Raw genomic sequence first — 26757 nt, 5'->3', positions numbered from 1 at the left:
ACACTTGCCGATCCTCTTAATATCAATTATTTCTTCCCAATTGGAGGCGAGTTGTTTAAAGTTGTTTCAAGACAAAATAAACTGGCTTTGACGCCGTCTAATCGCCATCGCGCTCTCCCGCTTTTGTTAACTCAACAACATCAGAACATGAGTCGGTTCTTTATATGCTGAGAACTTTATAACAAATAAAATAATTCATTTCAGAAAAAAACAAGAAAATATAGATATCACAATGTTAAATAAATATTAAGCAATAATCGGATGATGCCGTGTTAATCAAATAAATATTGTAATGACACAAGTCTATAAATAAGACTGTTATGACGTCATAATCAGTGAGCAGTGTGTCTTGATAATCTAGTCGTCAGTTCCGTCATTTCTTGACTTTCGGAACTCCCGTCCTTGAATTTCACCATCAGAATAACATCGGGCTTCGTGTTCAATCTCCGTCTACAACATAACCTTATGAACGCTTTCTGAAACCCACTACTCATCATGCAATAGCAGATCGGGTTTATCGCGGAGTTAGAAATTCCAAGCAACTGAAACAGAGGGTATATCTGTTCGGAAACGACAACGCTGGCGGTCGTGATGTTAAATTCTAACCAAATGTTGGTGAAGTTGTAGGGTAGCCAGCACACGCTGAATATGACGACAACACAGATCAACAGTTTGACCGTCCGCCGCCTCTGTAGAATCACCCTCCGAGTCTGGGTGATGGGTTTGTCGTTGTTCCTCCACAGTACCAAACTTATCTTAGTGTACGCAAACACCATAGCGATCAGTGGTATCAAGAAAATTGAGATAAATACCAGGATGTTGTACAACTCTTTCCCGTTCGGTATGTCCCAATGCTCGTTACAAATCCGCTTGCTGAAGAATGGCGGAATTCCGATGTTTTTAATATTGTTCACAACCAATAAAGGCACAAAGACGGCGAAAGATATGCACCAAATGGCCACAATTACAAAGTAAACGCGCCGTTTTGAGAATATGATTTTTGCGCGTAAAGGTCTGTGTATGGCAATGAACCGGTTGATGCTGATCGTGAGAAGGCTGAGAGAACTCACAGAAATCGCGCTTCCTTGGAGAAACGACGTCAGTTTACACATCCCGATGCCGTAGACGTAATCCTTGTAAACGTACGTTCCCAGCGTGATTGGAATGCAGAAAAGCACGACCAATAGGTCACTGATGGCCAGATTCACTAAAAACACATTGGTCAAAGTTCGCATGTGTTTGTAATGAAAAACTGTGACGATGACAAATATGTTTCCGAAAAGTCCGACGATGAAAACGATGGAGTAGAGAAACATCAGAGCGATGGTTCGCGGCTCCTTGTATCCTTTGAGCTCTTCTCGCATAGTTTCAGCAAATTTCTCCAAGTCGAAATCATAGTAGTTGAAAGTGTCAGCCCCGGTGAAGTTGGCATCCTCGGATAGGTATCCAAAAGAAAACTGGGACATAACGTCTCCCGTCGCGTTGTCACTTATGTTTTGCAGGGACTCCATGCTTTGCTTACCCGTCAAAGACTGAGAAAGCCATGTAAGATACTCAATGGTATTCACTGCGCGCCGCTGTATCGATATTTCACTGCAAAAAGACTACTTATAGAGGCAAAGAGGCGTACGCTGCTGGGTTAACAAGCGTTAAATATATGCAGAGTAATATCTACTGTAGCATCATCGCTGGTCAGTTATCTTTCGACGATGCTGATTCCATCACATAAACACGAATTCACAATCTCCAGAGTAAACAGACACTTGTACAGCGTAAATGTTTGCAACGTTTCCATTCCAAAAAATCAAAGAAAATTATCAGCAATAAATCACCATCTAAGAGTTAAGAGCTATCGGTAGTACATCGGTGATATCCTTTACACATGTTAATATAATGTTCGAGTTATTTTGTTTTTCAAGTAAACAAAATACACCAGCATGTGTTTTAATGATAATTCCCCTAACAGGCTGAATGAAGTGGCCGCGCTCTTATCCTCTCGCCAGGTGTATTGTTCCGTGCGACACACTGTCTACCTGAAGGCTGACCAGGGACTGAGGGAACGATATTAATCGACGATTAACTCCGATAATCCTTCAAAATATGAAATAGTCAACAAATTAGTAAATCTGTCAGTGCAAATCATAAAAAAATCCCATTTCCAAATTAGGTGAATGACACTTGAAAATAGATGAATGACAATTAGCTACAACAAAACATGTTGTCTAAAACGCCTAACAAATATTTGTACATCCAACCCTCCATTGAACCATTGATTGAACCAGCGCCTGAAACTGTAAAAGATTGCTATCCTGTCCAGAATAGAGGAAACTCCTGGAGACGACTCCATCATCTACATATATCCAATCTGATTAGAACACAGACGGCAAAATATCTAAAAATATTAAGAGACCAATTACATTAACTGTTGTGATAGTGTGATGCAATTTAATTATCACGTTTTATCTGGTTCCACTTGAATTTTTTTTAACTTGGGGACACAAACAGTGATCCAGAACGCAGGAACCGGGACTTTCCGCCTTGGACGCTTTGCTGGGGTTGGTGGGGAGGGGGTTCTAAACGAAGGGGGCTTAATATTATCTTGCCCGTCCTAGACTTCATCTATCTTTTTAACATGGAATAGCAATTGATTATCTATGTTATTTACACGATAAAGTTAAATGTATTTGATCCATTGCACTCGTCTGTTCTTCTATTGACTTCAATGTATATCCACGCAAAATTGATGAGTACCCAACACTCAACAACTTAAGTCCTTCAACGCTTTCCACATCCAATAGGAATTAATTCAAATGTAAAAAAAATTAAAGAAAACAAAATAACCAATATAGAGCAGTGTCGAATTTTCTACATTGTATTTAAAAAACACAACAAAACACGGGTTTTCTATTTTTAACATTAGTTATTAAAAATTCCAGACACACGTAATAACGCTAGCTATAAAACTATCAGATAACTTAACAATATGATGAAAAATATCAAAGTAAATCAGAGAGACACAGCCGTGTGGTCATTTTACTATTTTTAATCATGAGGAAAAGTCGGGCATTCTTGGTTTCATACCACAAACTTGGTATCAAGGTTATACAAAGGCTTCCTCCGCAACAAAATTGTCTTTGTCAAGGTTAATGGCCATTTCTATCTAATTCTGTGGGGGGAATATTTTCACGATCAACAAAGGATGCCCTATAGTTCAAAGACAGAAAGAATATATTTACTTAACAAAGATAAAACACAGAAAGAATTGAACATTAATTTTTGATTGCTAACCTTTATAATAGATACAGCACAGTTGCAAAACTGTGCATGCACTTAACACCCATGGCCAAATAGAATAAATATTGACTTAATTAATTGGGTTTTTTTGTGTCACTCAAAAACATGTCATCAACTTCGCAGTACTATTTCCCCCAAGAAAAACCATAGGTTATTTTTTGGGTTTGATAATTTAACCTTTGACCTATAAAGCTTTTTCAATTCTATTTGAAATATTTATTATAGTAAGAATAGTATATGGATTGAACAGATGACTTTTAACTATGTACTTTTATGTAAGCTTTTTAAAAAAAAAGATCTTGTCGTTAATTGTACTTTAGCAGTCTTTTAAATCTTTTTTATTAAGACGGCTAATTTGTCGTGGCCATTTTTAGACCATATTAATCTCTTTATGAAAAGAGCTTTGTATAAATAGGAACATGTCAACACTTTTAGCTAAAATGATAGAAAGTTCCCTTTTTTTATTTTACTAAATGACAGTTAATGGCTAAATAATCAAGTCCAAAAGTAGGTAGATCTGCTGTTAATTTGTTCACCATCCGGCATATTTTATTAAGTATTATGAATATTTTCTGGCAAAAATTATGTCGGGGGGGGGGGATCATTTAGAAAACTTGGGAATATCTACAAGTGATGCAAAAACTACTACTCGATAGGAATCATTGATATTTAACGGACATGTTTCTTTTTCTTAACATAAAAATGATATCGTACAGTGCTTTTTAACTCTTTAAAAACTTTTTTGCTTTCTTCTTTTTTTTAATCTATTTAAAAGAGAAAGCACTGATGATTAAATCCAACAACAGCTATACAATGCCATTGTCTTGGGCCTTTAAATGGTTAAAACAACAGCTCTTTGTCGTTGATCTATCAGTTGAAGTGTTATCAAATGTGTTATTATAAAAATAATAATAATAGTTTATTTCCAATTATGGGCCCAGAGGGCATACAAGTGAAGATTACAGATATTAGATAGAAATGCCTAAAAGAGAGATTCTACATATAAAAATAGGCCATACACATACATGAACTTGTAACAGCCGGGCAAATGTACATCAGTATGTCAAAACATATGAACAGTGTGCATATAATATATAGTCATAAAAGTAGTTTATACAAATATAAAGATAGTATCATGATTTGTATAAGTAATTCACCGGTCATTTAGATCTCAAAGTATTCTGTCTTTCTTTGAAAGCATTGATCAGAAATTCACTTAACTTTGTAAGTATTTTTTTGTCTTCATTCGACATTAACCAGATAAATTTGTCTTTCTTTGTTAAAAGTATAAAGTTTTTGTTGAGTATTGAGACATAATGGGAAAATGAATTTCTTTCTTCTTTATATAATGGACATTCAGTAAGAAAGTGACTTTCATCTTCTACACAATTTTGGGTACATAATAAACACGTCCTTTTGTTTCTTTCTAAAGGAATTCTTTGACGAGTATTATTTTTTGCAAATTCATATCTACCTCTTTCAACTCGTAAGTTGTGCACTTATTCTGAATCTACAAAGTATTTTTCTTATATTACGAGATTGGATAAACATATATGATTCCATTGTAAAATTTTCTTTATACAAAAAATAAGTATATGTGTTATTATATTTACAGAAAGATTTGCGACATAATTTTTTAACTTCTGGATGTATTAAAATCTTTTTAATTAAAACCGATTAAACCACTCCCGAAGATTTCTTCGAGGCGGCATGATTGATAACGTGCCGGATCAGAGACTAGGAAAATAAATAAGAAAAAAAAGTCTTTGATTAAAAATGTTAGGACCAATAAGCAACGATTGAACAAAAAACAACATCTGTGATTTAAGTTAACATACTGTCAAATATGTCTACAGGACGTCGGAATGTTGCTTTATCCGTTCATTTCTGTAGCATTGTTCCAAGATTTAGTGCGGAACTTGACTCTACTTGACTTGATGGGCGTCAAGGCAGATACAAAACCTTTGCTCAATGTCCGGAATCTAAAGAAGTTTACACTATATCTCTACACCTACGTAACTTTCACAGAAATGTGTTGGTTCTTTTGATTATTCTATCTTCATCTGAAAATCTACTTCTAAGGGAGAAGTTCTTTTCCCATTTGTAAGTTATATTTTTGACCACTTTGATCTTTGTAATTTTTCAAGGTAAAATAAGACTAGTTCTAGAGAATTTAAAAGTGTGGGACCAAGCACAAACCTATAAGTCATTTCATATACTGATGTTAATTTCCACAGTTTTTGGTATTTTTGTAAATACTGGCCATTTCTTTTGACAGTCTGGATAAATGGGCTAATAAAATCGAATATTACGGATTTTTTATCATTTATCATTTACAAGCATAAACGCTCACGGGGCTGATTAAGGGAACATTATTGAGATTTAATACTCCTATATTGATAAGTGGTGCATAGAAAATAGAAAACATGGCTCTTTTGATTGATTAAACGTGACAATTATCAAGGAGGCATTATAACGCTAGAAACTTATTAAGGTGATTATCCAAAATATATGCAGGTTTATCTGATGTTATCCGCAACATGCTTGTGTCTTAATAAAGGAAGTAGCAACTTACTGTCTCCCGAAAGTGGCGAACACATTCCCACAAAACCACAGAATCTCGATAGGATATTAAACATTCATCAGTTTTCATGTATAGGATTTAGTAATTTGCTGAAAAATATTAATAAAATATTAGCCGTTGGGGCATAAGTCGCGCTTTTCTGCATTTCTTTGAGATCTACATCATCATCAACTTAGTTTAAACATAACTTATATTAATGGTGTTTTAAACCTTCCATGTTCTGTCGATGTTTTAAACCGGACATATTGTGTCGGTGTTTTAAACCTTACAGATTGTGTCGATGTTTTAAACCTTACAGATTGTGTCGATGTTTTAAACCGTACATGTTGTGTCGACGTTTAAAACCGTACATGTTGTGTCGACGTTTTAAACCGTACATGCTGTGTCGACGTTTTAAACCGTACATGTTGTGTCGATGTTTTAAACCGTGCATGTTGTGTCGATGTTTTAAACCGTACATATTAGAATTCAGAAAGAAAGAATGTGTGAGCAAGACCTAAGGCACAAGCTTAAAAATACTCTTTTTCTCCAGACGGTAATTATCACCAGTACTGGTAGAAATAAAAACGATTTTTATAAAAATGTTGGAAACTTTCTATAATTCAAAACAGTATATGAAGTACCATATTTTTGATATATGATATGTGATACAGTAATACGATGTATGTTTATGATGAATACTTATTATTATAATTATTGTACAATAGATTTATGTACAATAATATTTTTTTCATGTATGTAAAACTATGCTTATTACACAGAAGATATACCGGTATTTATACGATACGAGTATCAAAATATGTATGTTTTGTGATGAAGAATGATTTTAATAAAAGATAAAAATATAAAAAAAAAACCCAAAAAACGTACATATTGTGTCGATGTTTTAAACCGGACATATATTGTGTCGATGTTTTTAACCGGACATGATGAGTCGGTGTTTTAAACATTACAGATTGTGTCGATGTTTTAAACTGTGCACGTCGTGTCAATGTTTTAAACCTTGCTTATTGTGTCGATGGGTTAAACCGGACATATTGTGTCCATGTTTTAAAATGTGCATGATAAGTCAGTGTTTTAAACCTTACAGATTGTGTCGATGTTTTAAACTGTGCACGTCGTGTCGATGTTTTAAACTGTGCATGTTTATCGATGTGATAACAACATGTCCAATGTTTTAAACCGTACATATTGTGTCGATGTTTTAAACTGGACATATTGTGTCGATGTTTTAAACCCTGCATATTGTGTCGGTGTTTTAAACTGTGCATATTATGTCGGTGTTTTAAACCTTGCATATTGGGTCGATGGGTTAAACCGGACATATTGTATCGGTGTTTTAAACCGTATATACTGTGTCGACGTTTTAAACCGTACATGTTTTGTCGATGTATTAAACCGGAGATGTTGTGTCGATGTTTTTAACCTCACATATTATGTGTCGGTGTATCAAACCGTACATGTTGTGTCGATGAATTTAACCGGACATATTGTGTCGGTGTTTTAAACCAGGGATGTTGGGTCGATGGTTTTAACCGGACATGTTGTTTCGGTGTTTTAAAGTGTCCATATTGTGTCGATGGTTTAAACCGGACACGTTGTGTCGGTGGGTGAACTGGACATGTTGTGTCGGTAGGTTAACCAGACTTGCTGAATTATTTGTAAGCATATGCTATGTTTGCGTACCCTTCTTTTGTAATTAGCACGAAGGTATATCCAAATAGTCTATTAGCTCGACAGGAAAAACATTCCGAAAGCCAATAATGATAGTAATGGAGACACAACAAAGGTCTTCAATACTAGAGAGAATTAAAATTCAATTGCTTACGCCATTAATCAGGAAAAATCTAAATAATAAAATACGTGAAAACATTGATTACCTGCGCACGCCAAACAGGGAAGCTCAAACATGTTCATGCATTACAGCTGTGATTTGAAATACAACAGAGAAATCATAAAGGCCTGAGCCACGAAATATAAAGAACATATCAACAGTCCATGAACTTGTGAATTACACTGCCTTACCTACTAATTCGTTTCCAAGGCTGAATCGAATCTGGCTCTTCCACAGTACTGTCGACGTCACAATGACAATGGCACGTATTAGGGTTCCAGATACGGCCCTGTAAAATGACAAGGGCTACACAACATTTGATGTTAACTTACATCACACATTATACAAGCACAACATTAGATGTAAATCTGATGTAAGCTGGAAGAATCTCGCTCTGTTTGATGTTAATCGGTCGTCCAGGTGTTGCTTGTACATGGATTCGTAACGAGGTACACTCAGCAACAATCAACAGAAATTTCACGTGTAATTCCCGTTCATAAATTTATTAAATACACATTAGTTTGCGAAGCAATCTTATTCTCCCCTGGAGGAGAGGAACTCTTTCCCTGTGTTCGCGGTATTTCCTACGAACGCAGATTAGAGTTTTATGATGAAAAATTCCGTAGTCGCCAAAGCTATATAATTTGCAAAGCCTACACATTAGCGAAGGAATGATCCGTAAGTTTTTCTCAATCAAGAGCGACAAAAAAGTATAATAAACTTTGACTGTTTTCAGATTATCTTTTATCTATATTACATAAAGCATGCATTGTTACAAGAAGCCTCAAGCTGCCAGTTTTCAATGATGCCATTTTAATGACCATGTTCTTCTTCAGTAAATTTAAAATGGCTCTCTGATTAAAGTGTGATGTCATTTAAAAATGTTACAATCAATAAAGAAAACTTTAGTAGGATGGAATGCTCTTTTTACGACTTTGTCCTCGTTAACTTTTAGTATATATGGTTAATGAGCAATCATGCTGGATTCTTAGGGAAAAAAAAAGTTTTACTCTCATTTTTACTACCGTGTGGACTTTTTTTAGTAGTTGCAAATGGCATATACAGGAAAGTTTTCCTTTCTAGAAAGGGGGAGGGGTTGACGCCTATCTGTTGTTTTTGTTGTTGTTGTTGTAAATTTAACTTAACCTTTAAGATTAACAAAATCTTTACTTTTCCGGAGTCAAGGCTCCCTCTCCCATTATGATGTCGTTGGAAGCCTTATCCAACACCAGAGTTTAACAAATGCCATTGGTGAGGTAGTATATGATTTAGACAAAGGTATAGAGAAACTGGAAGTCCTCCCCACGATATTTGGGCACTATAACGATTTCTCTCATGTATGGAGGAGCTATCATAATGACAGATCGATAGGCTGATCAAACTCATCGCGGGAAAACAGTACACCGCGTCCAGTCCCTAGTTCATCAAATTCTTATGGTGTTGTTTCTTCATAGCTACAAGCGGGGCTACAAGAAGCCTAATTACACGTAGATTGAATAGGTCAGGCTATTCATTTCGCCAACAATATTGAGAGGCAATAATGTCATGGTAACTGAGAATATATAGTAAATGCATTTAGTGTGTACAAATAGTGTTCATTAACACACTGAACTCTTCAGTCAAAATAAAGGTCATGACCCCGGAAATAAGATTGGGTGAAATTCTGCCCTGATATAACTGTTTATAAGAGTTTATACGATAAGCCCAACAACGTCACGCTTTTACGAATATGAGACGATTCCATTGACGATTACATTGAAATGGACTGAACAGCAGGCATTATGCCTATTATGTTCTCTCCTGAAACTTATGTACATCTCTTATATTAAAACAAGTTGCTGTCCTTTAAAAAAGGACTACAATACGTGGACCATTTGCATGTGTTTCCAACGAAAACGTGAAAGCCTTAAGATTATCAGAGATTCCACCGACTCTAGCCGACTCTAGCCTTCTGCATTTAACCACTAAATTTGTACGTTGTATTATGTATACATGTATGTATAGCCCTGACTTTTTATCTCAGAATTAAAAGGGTTCATACTTCTCAAATAATTATGATCTATCTATGAATGAAATTTGCATGTATAGTATCAGGCATTCGGTGAATTCTACTATTTGCGCACACATTACGATTCGCATTACTTTGTTAACTATGCAGTGACAGCTTTGTGTAAATTAAAAATTTCATATTTTGATGCATTTTTCTTGAGATTTAATCTTTTATACAGTGACATAATTATTCAATCATACTTAAATGCTTAAAAAATTTAATCGGGAAGTTCTCTAGCCCGCCTACTATAAAAGTAAAGTTAAGCTACATGTGTATTCGGAAAACAACAAAACATATTGCAAATTATGCTACATGATGCATGTTGTAGTTTCGGCATAACATTAACTTATTTCATAATACTGATAATTCATATCACGTGCCAATCATTTTATTTAAAGGAATACTTTGTTTCTGTACTGTTTACTGACATCTTTACAATTACAGCGCCTTTGAATTTATATGTGCATATGGCACGGAATCCCGATACCGATTCAGATAAACGTGTGCTAACCTGGTTCCCTGAGCTACCCATTACGCACAGGAACCAGGCTAACTCATGCGCAGGCTGAATTTTCCCCATAGCATCCGGTTTAACCTCGCTTATATATTTTCTGCGTGGACCTCAGGGTCCACGCAAAGAATCGTTTATTTGTTTGTGTGCATCAGTACATGTAATGTTTTAATATAATACTTTATTACCTAATCATTAACAAACATGCATTTATACCTTAGTTTGATTTCTATGTTTATTTTCTCCACATCACAACGTCTGACTGTGCTAGTGTTATTGTTTATTTGACATTATTTGGACTGGACAAGACCATTGTGTTTTGGGGTTTTATTTTCGCTATCTGACAGTTTTAAAATATTTTTCCAAATAAATCTATTGTATAAAAAAGATTTTGAAAAGGTTTACCTAAAAGAAAGCCAAAGCGCAGAAAGAGCTTAATAATAAAAAAAAACGCTGCTATGATTCGAACACCCCCTCAGCCGAGAGGCACTGTCCACAGTCCTCCGCCTATCACACAGAGCGACCTTGACACATATTGATCATTGTAAAATTTTTTAATAGTTTGACAGCTATAAAGAAAGTTTTGAGGTTTTTTTATGAAAACCACGAGTTTTTACCCATAATGGGTCTAGACTTCACTTTGATAAATCAATATTAAAGAGTGAAAACTTATTCTTTTATCAAAAATATTTTTAGGTTGGAGTCTAGACCCATACATACCAAAAATGTATAACATAGCAAAGTAAATGGGCAGTATATGCACAAAACGTCGTGTGGTCTAATTTGAAAACCTAGATCTCTTTTGTTTACAGATTGGAAGCATGTTATTGATATGCATCGTTAAATTTATAATTTTAACAATGTATGTACAAGACAAAAAATATTATCTGTGCAACATTTGATCATATTGTTTTTATTGCTCCAAGATGGGGGATATATCGCCTTGTACGCCCCCGTCAAATTTGGAAAACGATGGAAAACAACTTTAATATAATTATGGAACAAATTGAGACGTAAAGGGACTTGGACACGATTTGAGCTCAAAATTTTGAATTTTATTTTTCCATTTTTAATGTTTAGAATGGATAATATGGGTATTTTTAATGCTTTGTCAAAATTTGAAGGTCAGATATTGAGTTATAAGCAAGGTACAGCGTTTGGAATTCTTTGTTTTGTAAACAAAGCTCGAGCCTTGTTATTGTTTACATATGTGTTTTATTGGTATAAGTTTCATTCAAATGTTGCTTCTTCTATTAATTATATATTTTATAAACACATTGAATAGGTTTGCCTTGTTTCCCACGAGTTATTATGTCAAAAAAAATGTTAATGCCATACTTAACATTATTTGTAAACAAATATAAGACTCGAGCTTCGTTACATAACAAAGAGTTCTTACCTCTGTATCTCCTTTATTACTTCAATTCTAACATTCAAATTTTGGTCCATCATTAAAAATGTGCAAGTAAACAATTTTATATATAAAAAATTAAAATTAAAATTTTGATCTAAAATCGTGCTCGTCCCTTTAATTCTTTTCTAGCAATGCACTGATGCATTGGGTGATCTTAAATAAGTAATATATTAAATACATGTAACAATGGCTATATAAGAAGAAATTCAAATTACACAATGACCGAAAAGTTTATAGTATATACTGAAGAGAAAAGTTTAAAATCTAAGAAAATAACCAACACAACTGTGTTTGGTTGTGCAGTTGTAGGTTTGATTTCCCAAGATTACTTTTTTTTTCTTCGAAGTTTAATAAGAGTGGACTGGTATTATAACGTTAAGAATATTTGATTTTACTGAAATACTGTCCCTGTCTCATTCTGAGCGTTTGATAAATCTATTCAACAGAAAGACTGTGTAAACCAAGACGAAATCAATTAGGAAAATCATACTAAATACCACCAAAAAAACCAACAAACTATTTTTGATTTTCGATCCCAAAACCCAATTAGTCTGGATATTTACTCCTCGATTTTTGTGTCATGCATCAACAAGTCAACACGCCATTCTATCATCAATACCTAGGTTCTGAATTTTCCTATGTTTTAGATATGCGATAGCAATTTTAACGAAGAAAGGTACCCTGTCAAAGGCAAAAATCCTTCCTGTTTCCCTTCTCCCAAGAAGTCATTACTAGGCGTTAATACAACAGTATTCATAATTAAATTTAAGAGTAGGGAGTTTAAAACGTTATCATGTTATTTATTGATTAGATTTTCAAGAAATATAAGGAATTGTCATAATTAAAATTAAATTAAATTGCTATATTCAAGATCCTAATCACTCTAATGCAGAGTAGAAAGAAAGAAAATTAAATTTAACTTTCTAAACGAATGTATAATCGTGAACAATCAAACCCCTTATTGGGGTTTATAACCAACGCTAAAGGTTAGATTAAAGTAGAAACCAGACTCATGGATTAGCATCTAAACTCGACTGATTTTCAAACATCGTTTATAATTGATAAATCGGCTCGTTAGATATCTGTGCTTAATCCTCCGCACAGCTTAACCATCGCTTGTCTATAGGACCACGTGGGAGCCCCGGAAAGCCCTATGACGTGTGACGTCTGCCAAACATGGTACAAAGGACAACTTATTAGCCTCAAATTGGAATATCAAGCTGCACTATAACAATAAAAGCTTCTAACGTGCATTCTGAATTGCGCAAAACGAGACGACGCACTTTTGGTCTAACTGTGTTTGTACACGTAAAGGTTACATGTACATGCAAGTAAAGTTAAACGGTCGTTAAACGAATTGAAACTTTTGAATCGAAAAAATAAATCAAGAATGTGCAGTTTTCTTTTACCAAAACTTACTAGAGAAAAAAATGAAACAAAAAATAGAGAAAAATTAAAACATTTAAAGAAAAAATCTAAGTACAATAATAATTTTTTTTTCCTTTTTGGGCTTTTTATTTACCATACGTTCACATCGTTACTACTGATGTACTATGAAAAACTTAGATACACTCACTTTGAAACTTTCTGATCTATAGAAGTAACGAAAAGGTATCAATACTATACCAAAGACTTCAACCATTAACACATAATTTCATGAGAAATTAAGTTTGTAAAAACAATTACATGTAATTACCTTTTCATTCAATTGGGATTTAGGTTTTGATATTTATTAAATCAAGCATTCCATGTATTCATTACATTACAATTGTTACTCTACACAATGCAAATAAGTACAGGCCAATGATCTTTGACTTATAGCATGAAGTATTGAACAGTATCAACAATATTGGAGACTTTATTTTATCAACCAAAAGCAAAGAGGTTATTTCACTATCTATGAATATTGAAAAACAGTGCGTGTCATTATTGTTACAAACATTGATAGAAGGACTGATATACTTGAGTGGCATTCTCTCTCTCTCTCTCTTTCTCTCTCTCTCTCTCTCTCTCTCTCTCTCTCTCTCTCTCTCTCTCTCTCTGCGATAATTCCTCCATTAAAGTTCATCGACATTCTGTTCGAGTTCGAGATTTAGAGTTTTTACAACTATAGAGAATTCAAATTGAAGTAACATATCATTTTAAATCTGTTCAGACCTCAATCAGGCCAAAACAAACCGTATACTGAAATCCAAGAAGCCATAACACAAAACAGCAATACCATTTCTAATTTCCATTTTTGGTTTTAATTGTTCGCACTTTCTGAATGTCTGGCGTTGGCTTGATTTATCGGATGCTGGGTCTTTCCCGGCGTCATCAATGACTGTGGGTCACAATCTAGGACACTGAACAGACGACTTGATGGACGGGCCTAATCTAACACACACCTGGTGATCTTTAACTGCGCAAATTCAGGTAATATCGGTTAATTCAATTTTATTGGCACCAGAACAAGATGAAGAGTAGATGATTAATCGGAAAATTATTCACTTCCTGTTTTTGTTTCAACCCTTCATCGAAGATTTGCAGCTCCTTCACGTTAAAAATTGACAATATTTGAGAGAGCCAGAGAATCCAAAGCCACATGACAGGCATCACCCTAACAGAGTACGCTTTGCCTCGTGCACCTTTACCATACAGTACATTTTAACGGAAAACTATCACTCAGAAGGCATTTCCTCGAGCAATAAAACGATGACAGATAAATCTATGTTTGGAGATGAAAGCTGGAGAACACTGATTAATCATTGCACAATTTTTATTATGAAATATAATATTTAGTGTATGGATAAACGAGCACGCTTTCTTATGTCATTGGGACTATAGCTCATTGCACAACCTTCTGTATACATAATTATGCCAGAGGAAAACAGAGAGAATGCCTATATTGTAGCGACGTACTAACTACATTGTACATGTATACTATTAATTACGTGACAATTACGTATATATATGTACGATCTGTAAAGAATATTTAAAATGAAGTTTGTATATATTTCTCTAAGATCTGTGCGTCTAAATATGTGTGTTTTTGTCCGTCTGTTTGTTTGTAGGGTTGACGCTTTCCAGTCGGCATGCAAAATTACATCTGTAATTTCCTCTTAACAACCTGTAATGCAGGTATCTGATCAAATGAAGGTCAGTAGTCAATGTTTGTAAAGGATCAAGGTCATTATATAGGTAAGATTTTGGGAATTTCTCATTCTCAGTGTTCTCGTGTTTTACACAGACAGATAACTTGTCTCTCTTGATTTTACATTGAAAACACTTCGTTTGTGCTTGTAATTGTTAAAAAAGAGAATGCTCAAATTACAAGGGGCGAGAACAGGAAGCGAGTTTCCATCCTCAGTTAATTTTCCAAGTCTTGCTAACAAGATACAAAATTTTTTCTCCGATTGATATCTATTGGAGAGACTACTGGTTTTCAGATAAACCAATCATGTTGGCCTCTTTTGGTAAAGCCGAGATCTATACATCTTGATTAACTTTGTAACCGGTCTCGGGGTCAAATAAAGTTTATAAATTGTCAACATTAGACAAAGTCGTCATCTCTTCATGCAAAAAAATGCTTTGGAGGAATAAATAATGTTTTTGTCGTCTTCGATATTCCCGACAACACTGATGAAGATAATTGATCCGTCATCTCATTCTTCAATAACTCACAGTATCAGTATTATTACAGAAAAATGAATTCTCTTATCTGCTTGATTTTTTTTCGATGACCTTCTGTTTAATTGATGCTGTAGTGCAGTCAAAACAGCATCAGGGCATTTAATTGGTGATTAAAACCATTTCTGAGTCCTGAATGTTTTAAATGTTGTCGTAGTAAGTGACTGGATATTACAAAGATAAAATCTGTATTTAGAGTGCTCTAAACCGGAAGTCAGTGATCTTTGAGCGAGGCCCCTTAGGTAGCAAGGGACAGTTTCGAATAAAGTACCCGTCAAAATTTTTGTAAAATTGAGAGTTGCTGTACTTGAAGGCTTATGATTGTTGCTAAAATTCATGAAATGATTTTTAATGATTATCATTAGTTAGAGGGGTGTCTGTTGTTGAAATTGATATGCAATATGTAGGCCCCTTATGTTAGGTACATGAGAATCAGAAGTAAAATGCGAAACCTGCGGCTATGACTGTTGTGCTGACTTTACACAGTGAAATTGCAAGTTACAGACGGGAGGTAAAATAACACGAAAAGTAGGTGGATGGGACATTGTAAACTATACACTGGTAAGTTTCTGACATGTGATAGTGCAACATGCACGCGGTACGGAAGGTCAACCCTCTGCAGGGAATTAGCTGGGGGAGGTCTAAAAAGCTGAAAAATCATGAAAAATAAGCAAAATATTAAAGGGTCAAAATCTCATAAAAACCAGTATGTAGAGAATTTTACAGGTTTTGACTAGTAATTTTCTTCAGAAATTGGTGATTGGCCTTATAAAGAGTGAATTAAAGGTATTTGTGCTGAATGGGAACTGAGGAAATTCTAGTTACAGAGTTCCGAAGACATGCATCTCTCGGCTACAGTGAATTGTATCAAAAAAACTGTCCCCTGCCACCTTAGATCAACGTCCTGTATCATGGTAGGCGGTGACACGCTCTTGGTTGTTACAGGTCCGGCCTATTGCGTTACCCTGTAAAACGTCGTTCAGACGGTGAAATGAGTAGATCCATCAACCCATCTTATCAATTGTTTTCCTCCATTATTTCGAAGGCATGTTCTAGGCTACATATTGAAAAAATTAACTCAACCTTGTGTTCCAGGATCTATTTTTTTTCTCCAAATGCAATTTTATAGTATGATATAGTTTAAAGATGTATGTGGCATATTCTAAGTGAATAACGTTACTGAATAAGATCTGATTATTTGCTCCATTACTTTATCTGAGGGTTGGACTTTAACATAAAAAAGATGTCTAAGTCAATCGCTCAACAAATCAAAGATACGAGAAATAAAAAAAATATTTCTTACTTGCGTTAAAAAAAAACCCAAAAGATTTGAATAAGCCCGCCTAAAATGGGTCTCATGACATCCATCTTGGTCTATCAACAGCAATGGCGACGACGAGAAAGCGTGGTAGACCGTGAGGTTTGACAGATTGGGCAAAGAAATATAACAAGAGACAGACTGACAAAGATAGAAGCAAAGGGAAGATCTTCCGAGATCTTGTAGATTGATGGAATAGGATGAAAGCCAAATTAAACTGAAAGTTTCTATCATGAAGTTGTCGGGGTTTTTCTAGTCAGGTTCGTGTTCCATGTGTTCCATGCCTTTACTTTATAAGTTATAAACCACAAGTGGATTTTCGTATAGAGAAATTTTTGAAGTAGGGATAAACACTTTCAGTACATGCATCCCTTGGTTTGTATTTACTCCGTTTACCGTGTCGATGACGTTAAAATCGTTTTTCGCCTTTATTAAAATTCATATCGTTCTACATTAATCAATATCGGAATTATAATGCTTCGAGTGTAATCTGTTTTAAGAATGATCTAATCTAACGTCTAATTATAAGAAGCATGTATATTTTTACTCAAACTCATGGCAACAATTTTACTCCTGATACGCCACATATACCTTTAAGAGCTAGAAAGCATTTGTCATTCTATTTTTAATTTGTATTTCCCCGTCAACAACGCATCTCGGCTATTGTGGCTTCGGCTCTTCGGCTTTCATTTCACAAGACTACCCAATCGGTGTATTTCAATTAGCCAACAGAGCTTATTTGCTACACGGTCCCGGGCGATCGTGTTCAGGTTTGACTCGTCCTATTGACACATTTGATAGAAGGCATTATAGCTCTGAACAAAATTAAGACATCTAGAGCAGACAGATACAGTTGTATGTCGTGTAGCTTCCATTTTGTTTTGGCGCCAAAGTGGTGTCTGTTTTCGCATTGCCTGCTGATGTCTTGTGCTGTAATTGGCAATGAGCTTCCAAAACATGTGGATGACCGGGTAACCGGGAATCAAAGCTTGATAGCAGGTTCCAAAGAAAATATTGATGTTAGCTTTTGGTTCAAATTTTTAGTGAAGGCTACGATAATTAACTCTTAGTAATGGACATATGAATCGACACAACTTTGTACAATTTAGTGCATCGGTGGAGGGAAAAATATCCTCTGCTTAGCATTTAATTTTTCCCTTTTCCTGGTCAATATGCAACAGCTATGTCGAAATGAACAAACACTGAGTGTATATGTATCTCCAACGAACATGGCATGACCTTACGAAAAGTTTTAAAGGTCAAGGTTTGTTCAACCACACTTTATGATCCCTTTAAGTGTCACTTCTCCAAAACGGGGGCTAAATATATTATACATGTAACCGTCTCCTTAATAAAGTCAGACTGCCTCGTAAGCAGAATTTAATGTTACTGTGACTGAATTCAAAATATTTGGCTATTATCAAACCATGTATTATTAAAATAAATAATTGCCTTAACATATTTTGATTTGGTAAATACAGAGTACTAGTATATACCTCTTTTCAAAAATACATGTCAATCAAAATCGTATCAACGTAAAGATATAGCTAATGGACGAAAAAGTGGAATGAGACACCTTTATATTGGGACGTACTTCCTATCGAAATAAACAAATAAATTCAAGTTTAATCTCATAATTTTTTCCTTACCCAAAATTGTTACTTAACAGGGTAGCTCAAACCCTTAGGGCGTTAGCTATCAATTTGTAAATATGAGTTTGAATCCCGCTAAGGTTTTTGAAAGTTTTACCTTTTCAAATATGTTGAACAAATATATTTTAGTCAAAAAGTGTAAAACTATTTTAGTTGTAATGTACTTTTATCAACATTAATATCGACAAGTGTCCCATACCACTTTAATTAAAATATATTGTTTGCATGAATCGTTTCTGATGCTCAAATGTTTGCATACACTTAAAGATGTTAGAAGATTCGTTTTGCAAAAAACTGAGTGATCTCACCTCTAGGCATATCCAGTGGTTCTTCTCCGAATAGGTTCCGAGTGATGTCAGTCGCACCTTCTCGGGCTTTTTCGGCAGAGCTCGGAAAAACGCTTCGAATGTATCATGACATTATTTTATACATGTACAAAACTGAGTTGCTTCCCATCGACTTTGATATTGGATAGAAAGCCTTGAATGTCTTTTCTAATGTATATTTTATGATATATCGTAGTTTTAGCTCAAATTTTCAGATAAAGCATTTTCTCTTATTCATTTCCAGGTTAATGAAAAGGGGGTCGTCATTGGCGCCAACTTTTATAATTCATTCGAAGTTGTTTCCGTTTGTTTGAGAGCCACAGGGAGTTGCGATTGTACTGATATAGATTGTCATTAGAATGCTGTCATGTTGTAAATTTTGAATTTACTGGGTGGGTGTAAGTACAACTAGTTGTCATGTTGTAAATTTTGTATTTACACCCACCCAGTAAATTCAAAATTTACAACATGACATTGCTTTTGATACCTCTTGTATATAATATCTTCTTCTTATTAAGAGAAAGCATTTATCAGGCTTATATTGCTGCCAATCTGGCATGTTTGCTTACTTGCATAGAGGGATTTAAGTTTTCATAAATGAAAAAATGAAAAGTTTACAGCATTATATATATATATATATATATATATATATATATATATATATATATATATATATATATATATATATATATATATATATATATATATATATATATATATATATATATATATATATATACTAATGACTATTTCATGAGTCGCGATTGCTGTCGATTAGGTATATTTGCTTTTGCATTACTTTTTTTACCATTGAACTTGAAATACATGTAATATCTATACCTATGCATTTACATGTATTTCATAAATTGAAAGCAAAAATCTCAATAAAATTCTTAAGCAACGATTCATAGCAGCATCAACATTTAATGTAATTCTTTCGCTTTTATCTTATTTACTATTTCCTGCTGAAACCAAGCTGTTCTTAACTTGGTTAATTTCTTTTTATTAATAATGAACTTGTATTTAATTACATTCTAGTTCAGAACTGAATATTTAGCAAGATATTTTTGAAAATCAGAAATCAGAGAGAAGATAATTTTTCAATGCTTTACAATGTCATTATCATCGAAAACTTGTATTTTTGGATATATTTTCTATGCAAAGAGCACTATGAAGCATTGTTGAAAAAAACGCTTTTTTAATAATTCAACATCTTACCCCTGTGATTTTAGGCTCCTGAACTGATTTTAGACTTCCAAATATCGGTCAAATATTAAGGCGTAAATTCTGCGCACTAGATTAATGGTTTCTACCCAGCCTGTTTAATGGTCAATGAATGGGTATATCCACCAGGCGTGGGATAGGATTCTAATGACAATCTATAAAAGAGCCGTATCAAAGTACTTGGGTCCGTTTTTAGTAATTCAGGAAAGGTACAAATGATGAGGGATTGTGTGTTTATGGTATTTATATTAACCCGGACTTGGAAGAATATACAAACTGAAACAACCTGTCGTGAACTCGTGTCGAGTGGAATTTGCGCAGTATGAATTCCGGCATTAGCTCACTCAGGATCTGCCTCTGGCTCCATTTCACAATCTGTCACGTTTGAGCAGGTGTTTCCTAAGGAGAACGAGAGGCTTTTTATTTTTTTTTGTCAGATAAACGTGACAATAAGTGAGCAGTTTTCCGACTACAATTCTCATCCAGAAATGTTGTTGAATTTTTGTCGCAGGTTAGAATTCGGACTCTTTTTTAACTTGCAAAATAAATACTAAGTATACGGCACAAATGTACAAATTTTGCAAACCTATGAAAAATTGTAAATCAGTTCTACAAAATATTGCTGCTGGCCATCATAAGAGTTAGGAGTCTTATTAAGCATTTGCAAAGAATCGCAACTCTTGATTCGTAGAAGAAAATCAATTGTATCCATTGCTACAGTTCTTTTGTTGAAAAAATGCAAGTAAATAATTATTCACTATTATTTCAAAGTTATTTGTCGTTTGAAGATAAAACTGCTCAAGATACCCGGTTGTACAGATGTAAATATATTGATTATTGGTTTATGTTGCTACAGATGTTTTACGCTGGTTGGAGTGCTGATTATTTTTATCAGGGTATCACCATTACCGACAGGGGACTAATGACTTTGACCTTAACTTTTGGAGTGGTGAGATAGTGAACCTTCAGCATTGGTTGCAAAGAACGATGGTTCACAATTCTTCTTTACACAGGTATATTACGACGTATTACGTCTACCTCAACGTACATGTACACTGACGCAAACGCCCAACGTCAAACGCGTTCAGGATAAGTATCTGATATTAAAGTTATATCAGGAGCACAAAAAACTGCTGTGTTATAAGCTGTCTAACGCTGAATACCAAACAAAAGAAGATGTGGGAATAAGATGGTACAACTGCCTATTTGGTCAATTGTTGGGCTACAAAATGACATTTTCAAGGTATAGTGCAGGCACGTAGCATCAGGGGGGCCAGGCCCCCCCCCCCCCCACACTTTTTCTCGCAGCAACAAATTGTTTAAATTTTACATATAAAAAATGAATTATAATGGAGTTGCCCCCCCCCCCCCCACTTTTTTGGAAGTAAGTAAAAAATTGATATGAAAATAAGGAAATGAGGAGTCAAATTGAAGTTACCTCTTCTCCCCCCCCCCGCCCCCCCCCCCCCCCGGAATAGGATTTTGAAGATTTTGGGAAACTTTAAATTTTTTTTTTTTTTTTTTTGCTTGTCAAGATTTTTTGGATGGGTCTGGCCCCCCCCCCCCCCCCCCACTTTCAAAAACGATGCTACGTGCCTGTAGTGGGTCATCTCTCCACATTTTTGTTGATTAATATCGGTTTAAATTCCGTTAAACCGCATTTAGACTATGACCAAAAATATGGAGCTCAGACCCACTCACACTGAGAAAAGGCATTGAAGTTCTAAAATTGACACTACATGGTGGTTTTGACACGCATACGCCAGTTTAAATCAACCTATTGCAAGTATTTTTTTTTTAATTTATTTATTGACAAGAACAAACAAAGTATACAATAACTTCAAGCACAAAAATCTAATTAGCTATCTACAAGGCAGCACATTGTCCTACCTAAAATACTATGGTTATATATTATTTTTGTCATCTAATTTAATTTTATATTGCTTATGAAAAAATACTTTAAAGAGTATTAAGAGTTGTATAGATTCCACAGATAATGTTTGAGTGTAGTACACATGTATATACAAATAGCGTAGGTTCACAAAGCAAGTAAAAAAGTGGTGTACACATAAGGCTAAATTAGCAATGTATAGAGATAAGGAATAAGGAATCATTCTTTGAGTATTATGAGGTGATAATTTTGGTTGGGGCGTGATCAAATCCAATAAAGTCCGAAGGGCTTTATGATAGATTTGATCACGTTCCGACCGAAATTATCACCTCATAATATTCAAATAATGATTCCTTCTTACTTATATTTATATAACATTAAGCCATCGTACGATTAAATATTTAAATTTGAGTAAGCAAACCCCGCTGGCGCCTCACTTTGGCGTCATTTGTATTATGGGTTATATAGTACAAAATCGATTCTTAGTGTTATCACAGGCAAAGACACTGGAAATGTAAATATATTTAAATAAATGTACAAGTAATATCCTGCCTAACCCGGTAGACAACATTATCAATCACACAGTCTCCGGGTGTAGAGATACATAGGCAGACCTTATGTATCCATGGTATATAACAGTCTACTATATTACAATTGCACACTGTAGTTGTCTGTATTATTAAGTTATAAAAATCAAGGAAAGAAAGAGTTTGCTGTCTTAATTAGGAGGTTCTTCCTTGTTTTACAGTCCATACCCCCCTTTTATGACAGCTCTACTAGAAGACAGGTCTCTTCTCAGTAGTTTTAGGATAATAGAATATTTTACATTATGATAATAAGACATATCACGTCATCTTTGACAGATTTTCAAAAACTTGCACTTAGCATTTGCATTTAGAAAACGTAAAACTGAGGCATAAAAACAAGTGGATTTTTTAACATAATTATATATATATATTCAGTTTCATTCATAGAATCACATCTACAAAGCATTTTTTGTTTATAAATTCTATAAGCTACATAAGTGATAAGTAAATTTAGAGATTTAGTTTTATCGCTTTTTTCATAGAAGAAACCAACAACAATATGTTTCCATTGTATTTTGAATGACAATAAATTACTAACAGTATTCCATATGTTTTTAACATTGTTACATTCAAAAAGCAAATGTTTTATAATTCTATTTGTTTACAGTGTACACATTGATTTGATATATCTTTTTTCCATTTACTCACATATACATTATTACATAATATATTATTTAAAAGCTTGTAACTGAATTCGGCTACATGTTTATCTTTTATATCTTTAATCTTGGATTCATATATATTTTTCCAACTCTTCTCATCATATATTTCAAATTCTTTACGCAGTATTGATTGAAAAGAAGGCTTACAAAACTTTTTTTCAATGAGATTTTTATAGAAAAAATTACTAGATTTACCAGTCAAGGTGTAATATTCCAGAGGGAAGTTGAAACTCATTACGCATTGTATGTTTATAAAGTTTACATTGCTGAATGAATAAAGTCTTCGAATTGATTTAGTTATTTGAAAAAGAATTTTGTATTCACATAACCAGTTAGATTTATTAATAATATTTGCATAATGCTCTAATCGTCTGAAGTTACCCTTGTCGTCAAACAAGTCTTTAATGTATAGTATTCCTAATTTGATCCAGTTTTCGAAGAAAACGGAGTTTCCCTATTATACTAAATTACAATTATTCCATATTGGTTGTTGTAAAATATCATCAGGTGATCTTTTTTCAAAGAGCAGTTCATGTTTACATTCATTAAAACAACAAAATATTTCTTTGTAGAATAGGGGTAATTTTATGCTATCTAAGGTCTCTGTTTTAATAGTGGAGCACTTTAAAAGAAAGTGTATATCGATATTAAGTTTTTTACACTGGTTACTAAGAATATCAAATAGGATGCCTTTTGAGTTAAGTAATCTTGGAATCCACGCTGCTTTTAATGATTTTAACTTACAATCTATGTCTACTATAGATAATCCACTTTTTGCTATATCTCCAATTAAAGTATTTCGTTTGTTTCTTTCTGTTTTCTCCCAAATGAAGTTAAAAATCAATCTCTGTATTTTTTTAAATAAAATTGCTATCAGGAAGACAAAATATTGACGAATTATATACAAGTTTTGAAATAGCTAGAGTCCGAATGATACATGCTTTTCCAAAGAGTGTTAATTTTCTTTGTTTCCAGGATTCAAATATCTTTTCCATGTCATGATAAATTCTCATCCAATTTGTATTATAGCATTCTTCCTTATCATGGCCTACATAAATACCTCAACATTTAATTGCTTTATTTGTTATTCTGATTCCATGAAGATCTTCAAATTCGTTTTTCATATCTCCTAACAATATGCATTCAGTTTTATTAGTATTAATTTTTGACCCAGCGCATTCACAGAATGCTTTAATAACATCTAAAGTATTCTTCATTGAGATTTCGTCTTTCATAGCCACTGTTAAATCATCTGCATGTTGTATACTTTTAATTTCATAGTTATTTATTTTAATGCCATTTATGTTTTGATGAGTGCAAGTATTTAAAACGTTTACAGGTTACAAACCGGTGTCACGTTAAATATAAATTGTTTTTAATCATTTAAAAAAAAAAAGTATCAAATTTAATGATATTTTAATTTTGATTTTGCAGTATTTAATCATTTCTCATATGGGCATTTTACACGCCTTATTCGCCCATCTTCTTTAGTTTGGGCATGAATAACATTTTCAAAGCATGCTTACTTTTGTAAGTTTGTCGAAAATTGGATTTGCGCTACAGATAATTAGTGCATAAGTCGTTTCATGAACGTTCCCTATATGACGACATGTGCAGAAAAGCTAGCTAAGAAATTGTCTAACATTGGTAGCATGACTTATTGGCAATGTACAATCCTTTGCCATTTCATTCAGATTACAATATACATGTATATCTCTGACGTTTGTTTAACGATATAGGCATAAACAACGTAAACAACGTTCATTTGTCAACCTTAGAACTTTTAATCTGTCGGATAAAAACTAGCTTACCAAAAATAACTACATATGTATAATAATACCGCCAAAACCAGAATTTGATTCGACGTTTTACTTCTAAAATTTTATTTCTCAACAGATTATCTCTGTGACTTTCTTAATAACAAGGTTATCGAACGATTTTCGAAAGTCCAACAATAGAGAATGTTATTTTATATAATCCTTTCGCACATGAAATGCCTAAGCTACTGACGATCTGCATAACTATACTGAGCGTCGATGGTATAATATTAATATGTCATCATTAATTAATTAGATGTCCAGATAACAAAAATCCTAGATATTTGCGTCCTGTGTCTGATTCAGGTACTTTAGTGGTTAAGAAATTCGGTGTACATATTATAAGACAGAATGCCACAATATGCTAGAGATATTATGATAGAAGCGCATGGGAAGTCGGGGGGAAACACTGTTTGTTGGAGGAAAATGGATAAAGACTTCTGATAACTTGAACTCTGAATTCAACTCCGAGATTTGTGTGACGTTCATCATAGATGACAACTGCAATAATTTTCACAAGCTCTGATAAATGTTCCATTTCAAGAGATTTCCGTTCTTTTCATTGATAATTATACAACTGTATAGACCCCTAATTCACGCAGACACCTGGCCAACAAGCATCTGAGAAGACTGCAAAGTCAATTCAAGTCCGATATGATGACTAGAAATATGCTTATTTTCATAATATGCATATAAATCAAACTTTAACAACCTCCGGCCGAAATACATTGTACAACAAACCAAAACGGCGGAATTTGTTAAAGTTTTTGATGGTTCACTGTACAGTGAAGGATTTGTTATTCACCGATATATATGGCATGTATGGGGACCGCATATGAAAATGGGTTTAGTTACAAATCCTTCCCGCTTCAACTTTTTACTACGGACATCCTTAAATTTGCCTATCACTATTTAACGTTCGTCTGGAGTCCCTTACTTTTACAACGTTTTAATCCAACAAAAATCTAATCATTAAGTTGACCCATTCTCATATTTATTTCGAACTCTGACGCCAAAGAAATTCCAGTCAAAGTGATAGATCGTAATTTGTTTAAAACTGCTCCGTAATCACATGTTTATATATATATAGAAAACAACAGGAATTTTTGAAAGACGTCTTCTATTGATAAATTATTTGCACAAAGCATCAAACATGAGACTCGTGCGAACTCCACATGTCTTAATATCCTTTTTACTTACCTATCAGATTAATAAAACATGATGAAACTGAATTAGAAATTATGTCTGTCGGCAACGCAGAATAAAGGTTTGATGTTAAGAATACAGTTATATTAACAACAATCTCAGAATTTTTCAACCCATAAATACCATAGTTTACTCATAAAAACGTTTTTGTTTCATGTAGATTACATAGTTAACGATAGAAACACTTCAAAATTAAATTAAACTCGTATAAATTGTCCCCATTTGTTGTTGTCTTGCTAAAACAAACCCTCCAATCATAATTGATCTGTTGGGGTATAATATATATATATATATATATATATATATATATATATATATATATATATATATATATATATATATAATAGGCATTAGAGTTTAGAATTACGTCCGAACATTGATTTTTTGCTTTGTCTTATAATTATATGTGTTGCATGTATGTATAATTGTATGTTCTGAAATAATCCGCATATGAGGGAAATAAAGTATGAATGAATGAATGAAAACCGGTTGATCAATCTCAACAAAACTCAATGTTGATCTGCAGTTTCTCATTATAGCTATACAGCAAGCTTCAAATCATCTCTCTAATTCATAACACAATAGAGACTTGGGAAAACCATTTTGGAAAATAATAACGATAAAATTTAACCTCTCCTTTGATAATTTTCAATCTAAAGTAAAATATTTATACAAGACAAATAATTTGTCAGGTAACTATTTTAATCATTGAAACTGA

General features: G+C 33.8%; 1 protein-coding gene across 12 annotated transcripts; it reads right to left on the bottom strand.

The window, feature by feature from the left end:
* Positions 1-124: 124 nt before the first annotated feature.
* Positions 125-20214, bottom strand: LOC105327191 (QRFP-like peptide receptor). Of its 12 annotated transcripts, XM_034447768.2 has the most exons (6): positions 18635-19036; positions 7904-8001; positions 7759-7804; positions 5870-5967; positions 2249-2392; positions 125-2091 (listed from the first exon to the last, which is right to left on the bottom strand). In XM_034447768.2, exon 6 carries the CDS (start codon positions 1509-1511, stop codon positions 333-335), a length of 1179 nt encoding a protein of 392 aa, XP_034303659.2. In that variant the 5' UTR covers positions 1512-2091; positions 2249-2392; positions 5870-5967; positions 7759-7804; positions 7904-8001; positions 18635-19036; the 3' UTR covers positions 125-332. The 12 variants fall into 12 exon arrangements, with proteins under 12 accessions (XP_034303659.2, XP_065933523.1, XP_034303662.2 ...); XM_066077451.1 differs by lacking the exons at positions 7759-7804; positions 18635-19036 and adding an exon at positions 19871-20214; XM_034447771.2 differs by lacking the exon at positions 2249-2392.
* Positions 20215-26757: the final 6543 nt, after the last annotated feature.

The sequence above is a fragment of the Magallana gigas genome, chromosome 2 (genome assembly GCF_963853765.1).
Source record: "Magallana gigas chromosome 2, xbMagGiga1.1, whole genome shotgun sequence".
Classification (NCBI taxonomy): Eukaryota; Metazoa; Mollusca; class Bivalvia; order Ostreida; family Ostreidae; genus Magallana; species Magallana gigas.
Note: the sequence above shows the minus strand (reverse complement) of the source record. Positions and strands in the feature narration are given on the sequence as shown.